General features: G+C 48.1%; 1 protein-coding gene across 1 annotated transcript; it reads left to right on the top strand.

The window, feature by feature from the left end:
• Positions 1 to 2,399: 2,399 nt before the first annotated feature.
• On the top strand, positions 2,400 to 6,602 carry rad23aa (RAD23 homolog A, nucleotide excision repair protein a). The gene is made up of 9 exons (XM_076164561.1): positions 2,400 to 2,480; positions 3,332 to 3,493; positions 3,815 to 4,023; positions 4,330 to 4,373; positions 4,514 to 4,641; positions 4,853 to 4,943; positions 5,657 to 5,787; positions 6,088 to 6,246; positions 6,345 to 6,602. Exons 1-9 carry the CDS (start codon positions 2,415 to 2,417, stop codon positions 6,456 to 6,458), a joined length of 1,104 nt encoding a protein of 367 aa, XP_076020676.1. The 5' UTR covers positions 2,400 to 2,414; the 3' UTR covers positions 6,459 to 6,602.
• Positions 6,603 to 7,246: the final 644 nt, after the last annotated feature.

Below are 7,246 nucleotides of genomic sequence, written 5' to 3'. Positions count from 1 at the left end.
ATATCTGTAAGTGTATTTCAGAAACCTGGAGTCCCGTCAAAGCCTATTTTAATCTCAATTTCGGTTGAAGTCATTTAAAGGACTTTAAGACATCTTTAATATCTTAATGCTAAGAGTTATAACATCGCGTGCCAGCCACCACTGGTATGTAGACAGGCTGAGCTTACCTCTGCTGTTGCAACAATGCTGTTAGTCTGTCAGTGTAAAGTTGTACAAATGCTGCACCTAGTTAATGGTGGCTAACATGGATACCAGCATGATTTGCATCTCCACAGATTCTATCTTTGTCCATGGCTACACTATTTTGTGCTCTTTTCATGATGTAAATATTATTTCTTTTACAAACTACTCTCTGCTCTCCAATCACCTTCAAAATGGCAGTGGGATGATGTCTTACACCAGCAATGCCCCAACTCTTGAAGAACACTAGCAACTGCACCCGCAACTACCCCAGAACACCATAGCATCTGCTCTAGATACCACCCAGAACACCAAAGCAACAACCTAGGTACACACAGTGAGTCTGGCACAAGGGACCACAACACATCACATATAACCTTCTGTTATGCAACACAGTGGAAACCTGTGCTGAAATTAAAAACGGCCCCAGACTTGTCACATGGATTTAGTTTATTCATTATTCACAGAGAGTGAAGTCTTACAACACAATATATGCAACACAGTATATATAGCAAAAGTGGTACTATATGAAGTACCAGTCACCCAGTTCACCCCTGGCTTTTACATCTGCCCCCCCTTACTGCCTCAGCAGGACTTGGAAATTATCAAATTTCAACAAGTTCACCAAAGTTTACTGTTCATGAACTATTAAACTTGGACTTACCTCTCAAGTCCGGCCCCTGGCATTGCTTCCACTGGCGTCCAAAAACTTTTCCAGCTTCTCTCCTCATAAGCCTTTAATTCAAAGTCTTTTCAGTTGCGTTGGGGGTCCTTCACTATTTTAGCTTGGCGATTGATGTAGCTCACCAAACTGGCAAACCTCACTTTTGTGCCTCCTTGCTGTGTAATATTGAAGGCTACAATGAGGCTCTCTGATTTTGTAGGGTAGTTTGAACACAGGTTGTCCATCTCTTCTAATGGTTCTATGTCTTCCAGAGTAAAGCTGCTTCCATCCTTTTCCATGTCCTTTGTAATACTTTTCTTTTTGAGCTGCTCGTGGCTTGTGTAATCTCAAACTTCAGTTCTGCTCTCTTAGTCTTGATTCTGGACGATCTCTGCACGGCTTTTCTTCTTCAGATAGAAGGCTTACAACATTGTCACAAATTTGTCACACTTTGCTTTATCTTGAGCATCACTCAACGTCCACACTGAGTCGGCCCACTCCTCTTCTAAAAAGATGCGGAGGACACATTTCGTTGCAAATACAGCGACAGTAAGCAATTTGAGCATCTAAATCCTTTTTCCTTTTAGAACTCCTAATTTTAATTTATTTTCCTCAACGCAACATATTATTGCAATTTCAATTCAGCTTTCTTTGTCTGTTTGCTCCATCTCCCCTTGTCCAGTGCGCCTATGTGTTCGTCTTCCTTTTCATCAGCCATCTTGTATATTGGTGGCAGGGAGATTTTCTGTACTTTCTCTCGGGGAACTCCAAAGGATTATCCACTTCTTTGTCACCAGATAGTACTTCAAAGGACAACTTTCCCTTCCCATCAGCTCCTGGGGAATAACCTTCAAGTGGTATCTGCTGCCACTGGACAACACTTCCAAGGTTTTAGTCCCCTTTCCTGGACAGTTGGCCACCACCTTGGCTACTTACACTCGCCCATCTTAACTCCAAGGATTATAATAACTCTTTTTACTAAACTGTCTCAGTTAAGCTGAAATTAAACTACTAAATATAGTGCCATGTCTCACTTCCTCTTCATCATATATGTCACATCTTGTAGGTCTGGTAAACAGCAGGACTCGACCTTCCTTTGTGTTGTTCAATTAGAAAATGTAACATTTCAAGGTGAAACTCAAGTTCAAACATACAGTCAGACTCTAAAGCTACTTATAGAGAAGTCAATGTCGTCGAAATAACAAAGTGATGTCATCCAATAAACACAAGTTACAACAATGATGTCACAGTTATACATAATTATAAAATTGTACTTCTTACAGTTTATAAATTACTACCCAGACTGTTTATCTCTTGTTCTTACTTCCGTCGTTTATATTTAATTTAATTTTAAACTCTCCTCTCACTGCACAGCGCCCGTTCCTCCGTCGGGGCGCTCCTCTTGGCTGCACCATCAACTTCTCACCAAAGATGGCGGTTTGCTAAGTGCTCATGGATGTACACATTTCACGGCTACTTGTTATCTTACCGAAACTCACACTTAAATTGCAAATTGAGAGCGCGGCGACAGAGAAATAGTGCACTTGGAGGATCGTGAGCGGCCGCTAACATGCAGATCACACTGAAGACTCTGCAGCAGCAGACTATTCAGATTGAGATCGACCCCGAGCAGACGGTGAGTGACTAAGAGCTAGCATGCTAACTTTAGCGAACAGCACTATCTGGAAGACGTCTTTTACGCCGCGCCTTTGCTTATAAACACCACAGATATACTCGGTATTACCGGATAAAACGCCATTTACGCGTTAACTTATAAAGCAAACGGCACCTACCAGCATTTACTACTCATTTTGGTAGTCCACATGGTAACAGCATGCTAACAACGCGAAGCTCACTCACTAGCAGACGGTCGCCTCGCGCTAACTGAGCAGCATGTTATCAAAGTCAACGCGACTCCGTTTTAAGATTCCGCCTTTGTGCTCGTTTCTCGGGGTTGTCTTGCTGTCAAACGCTGACCGGGGACGCGGAATATTTTGTAGCGTGTAGCGGCGTGAAGCATTGAAAGCTACAAGCAGCTAACGTTAACGCTTATGACACTGGCCGCTACGGTTAGCGGCGCTATTAGCTTCATAACTTAGCTCAATGAATTGGCACGTAAAGGCATCACTACTATCAACCCAACTTAAAGCTACGTTGGGCGAACACAGTGTTGGTTGTTATTGTGTGTTTAGAACACGGGTCACGTGTGCTCGATACTTCTCTACAACCAGCTGTGTCATGATGTCTGATGCAGTTTAGCCTGAATCATTGATTGAATGAACGCAACTCTGTCTCTCTGTTCTAAGTCACTTAAACACTCGGCGTGAATGATTCATCAACGCCATCTTTTCTGAGTAGGCACATGACTCTGGATCTGACTGTCACACACACACACACACACACACACGGTTTATGTTGCAATAAAAAATGTGAAGATGCCATGAGTGAGTGAGTGGTACTGCTCACACACGCTCCTGTTTTCAATAGGTGAAGGCCTTGAAAGAGAAGATAGAAGCTGAAAGAGGAAAAGATCACTTCCCAGTATCTGGGCAGAAGTTGATTTACGCTGGGAAGATCCTGCAGGATGACACGCCTATTAAAGACTACAAGATCGATGAGAAGAATTTCGTTGTTGTGATGGTTTCCAAGGTGAGATCAATAACATCGATAGGAAATATCTTATAACTTTTATTTCCTGATCAAACTTTTATTCTCTGAGCCTCAGATTAAAGTTAACAGCTGTGAGAGTATTGTGATATTTGTTGGTTGATCCAAACTATGTTGTTCCTAGATCACACTATGACCGAATCTCACAACTTGCGACATATTGATCCTGTATTTCTGCCTGCATAGCCTCCCCCCCTTGCTTTTTGTGTTGGTTGAGTCAGAACTCGTCTCAAAATCCAACACACATAGAACTTTGTATGTAGTGGCGAGTCCTAACCTCCCTCTCCTTTGACCCGGTGGAAGGCTAAGTCCACAGCTGCCACCATCACCGCGTCCCCAGAAGCGGCCAAGCCCCCAGCCCAGGACTCCGGCCCCACATCAACCGCTGTGCCGGTGGCGACCCCGGCTCCGGTCGCGGTCCCGGCGGCGACCCCGGCAGCTGCCCCCGTCCCCCCTGAAGAGGCCAAAGAGGAGTCAGACGCAGCGGCCACAGAACCACAGCAGCCGGCCAGGTAGAAGAGGGCTTCTGTCTGAAATCATCTGTTTCTGCATGTTTGTCCTGCTGGGTGACTTCAGATCTTTAGTTATATGATGTAAAGGGAACCTGGATGAATGTTTGATAGAAGCATTCAAATGTATCTTTAAAGGAAACAAATGTGATCCATCACCAAGTAAGCTGCAAAGTCTTGATTCAGTGCCTGTTTGCTGCCTCCTCCTCCTCCTCCTCACCACTTGTCTCTTTATGTGTAATCACTACAAATGTTCTAGTGGATGTTATTTCCCCCCTCCTCACCTTGAGCGTGTCCCTCTCCTTGCAGCTCCAGTGGGGGCAGTCAGGGCCTGGACGCCTCCTCAGCTCTCGGTGAGTGAAAACCAACAAATACACTTTTAAGATCTGAACCTGTTTGAGCTCCATGACAACAGCGTTTTAAACATTTAGTCAGTCCCACAGGTTGCAGATTGGTGTACATTTACTTACCTCAGTGTGTGTGTGTGTTTCAGTGACGGGCGCAGAGTACGAGACGATGCTGACAGAGATCATGTCTATGGGCTACGAGAGGGAGGGAGTGGTGGCTGCGCTCCGAGCCAGCTTCAACAATCCACACAGAGCTGTGGAGTACCTGCTCAATGTGAGAGAGAGAGAGACACACACACACACACACACACACACACACACACACACACACACACACACACACACACACACACACACACACACACACACACACACACACACACACACACACACACACACACACACACACACAGAGGTAGGAGTTTGCTCTGGCAGCGTGCGAGTGTGTGTGTGAGTGATTGACAGGTGTGTTGTTGTGTTTGCAGGGTATCCCCAGCAGTCCGGTCCAAGAGACTAGTCCCCCAGTGCAGCTCCCCTCGTCTGGAAACACAGAAGCCCCCCCGCCTCTAGCAGAGGGTGAGCCCCGCTGCGCGCGCGCACACACACACACACACACACACACACACACACACACACACACACACACACACACACACACACACACACACACACACACACACACACACACACACAGCCCTCCATGATGGGGAGATCACTCACACTGTCTCAGATCTAACTGGGCTCTTTAAAGGAAACAAATCCCCCCTCTGCTCTCGGGGGTTTGAGCTCTACTTGCTCTAAGAATCTAATATTGGAATCTAAAGGATAATGGGAATGATTGATATGAAATGGAAACATACTCGTCCTCGTGCAGCTTTAACATCAACCAGGCCTCAAACTCTCCCTGAAGCGTTTCCCAGCAGACGTCGTGTGTTTGGGCGACACGTCTCTGCTCTTTTTGTTAAGTGGAAGGATTCGTCCTCGCCTCGAAGTGACGAGCAGCGTTAACACCCCCCCTCCCCCTGGCAGGCGGTGACTCAGTGAAGGCCCCGCCCCTCACTGTGCATTATCGCGCCCGTGACCTGTGGGCAGCGTCGGCCTCGTTCAGACTGAGCTCCCGCTGAACGATTGGCAGTCGCCGACGGCACTGAGGGGAAAAGCTGTCTGTCACATCTGGGCTCACAAGACTTTAGGCCACGCTTGTTTACTGTCAGCCATTTGTGTTTCTGAATCCAATGAAAGTGTGTTTGTGTAGCTTTGTGTTGACACTGGCTCTGCTCCGTCTGCAGGAGAGAACCCCCTGGCCTTCCTGAGGACCCAGCCTCAGTTCCTGCACATGAGACAGGCCATCCAGCAGAACCCGGCTCTGCTCCCGGCTCTGCTGCAGCAGCTGGGCAGGGAGAACCCCCAACTTCTACAGGTAACATAACACACGCACACACGCACACACGCACACGCACGCATGCTATCTGTGTATGTTCAGGGAGGGGCTATGTCAAATTGCCGCTGATTCTCATCTCTGTATCGATGCCAAACAAAGGCCCAGTCAGATGTTGCAGCACGTTAGAATGAGTTGAAGAGTTCAGGTTACCATAGTTACAGTCACACACAGCCCCTGGTCACAGGCTCCCCCTGGCAGCTCCGTGCCTCAGTATGAAGAACAGAAACTCTTCACTTCCTGTTTGGAGTCGTACACTCACTCTGCTTCCTCCTCCTGCAGCAAATCAGTCAGTACCAGGAGCAGTTCATCCAGATGCTGAACGAGCCGGTGGTGGAGGGGGAGGCGCCCGAGGTGGGAGAGATGGGAGCGGCGGGGGAGGAGAGCGCGCCCGTCAACTACATCCAGGTCACACCTCAGGAGAAGGAAGCCATCGAGAGGGTGAGTGAGGCTTTACAAGCTCCGCCTCCAGACGCCAAGATGAACCCTGGACCTGTGTGTGACGCTGTCTTCCTTTCTCTGTGTGTGTGTGTGTGCAGTTAAAAGCGCTGGGCTTCCCCGAGGCTCTGGTCATCCAGGCCTACTTTGCCTGCGAGAAGAACGAGAACCTGGCCGCCAACTTTCTCCTCAACCAGGGCTTAGAAGACGACTGAAGGGCGGAGTCGGCCGCCTTCCCGGCCCCTCCCTCCTCGGCTCAGCACAAGGACTGCACCCCCCGCCCCCCTCCCCACTTTACTGTACAGCTACCATCCTCGGGTGGGGGGAGGAGGGAGAGGGGAGAGCTAGCATGGGGTGGTGAGGGGGGGTTAGAGGGGTGATAGTGGGGGGGAGGGGGGGAGGGGCTACCCGCTGCAGTGCATCAAACGGAGGGCCGTGTGCAGGAAGGTCAAACTGGAGCAGGATTTGTGGTTATTGGGTCGAAAAAGTGGAAGAATGGTTTAAAAAAAAAAAAAAAGAAATCCACAAAAATTCCAATGGAATGTGTGGAATTTGTTTAGACGCTTTGGGAACATTAAGGGAGGGGAGCGACAGGGAGGAAGGGTCTGCAACCAGCGTGTGTGTGCGTGTGTGCGTGCGTGCGTGTGTGCGTGTGTGTGCGTGTGTGTGTGTGTGTGTGTGTGTGTGTGTGTGTGTGTGAGAGAGAGAGATACAGTAAAGCTCAAAACTAGCTGATTAGCATAAGTAAGCTTGTTAATGCTGTAGCTGTATGGAAGCACATACGTTTGTGTGTGTGTGTGAAAGATTGTGCGTCTGTCTGCCTCTGTAAACATTACGTATGTATGTGCTAACACTATCCCCCCCCCCCCCCCCCGTAAACATCGACTGTGACTCTAAACTTTCCTTCAGAAGTTTTTGTTGTTGCTGTGGGGATTTAACCCCCGGGGTCCAAACTGAGGGGCGTGACCCTCAGCAGGCGGAGCTGCAGGAGTTTCACTGTCAG

This window comes from Genypterus blacodes, unplaced genomic scaffold (genome assembly GCF_046128005.1).
Source record: "Genypterus blacodes isolate CSIRO-AG114 ecotype Tasmania unplaced genomic scaffold, CSIRO-AGI_Gbla_v1 ptg000137l_1, whole genome shotgun sequence".
Taxonomy (NCBI): Eukaryota; Metazoa; Chordata; class Actinopteri; order Ophidiiformes; family Ophidiidae; genus Genypterus; species Genypterus blacodes.
The sequence above is the reverse complement of the archived record's forward strand: the minus strand, read 5'-3'. Positions and strand labels throughout refer to the sequence as shown.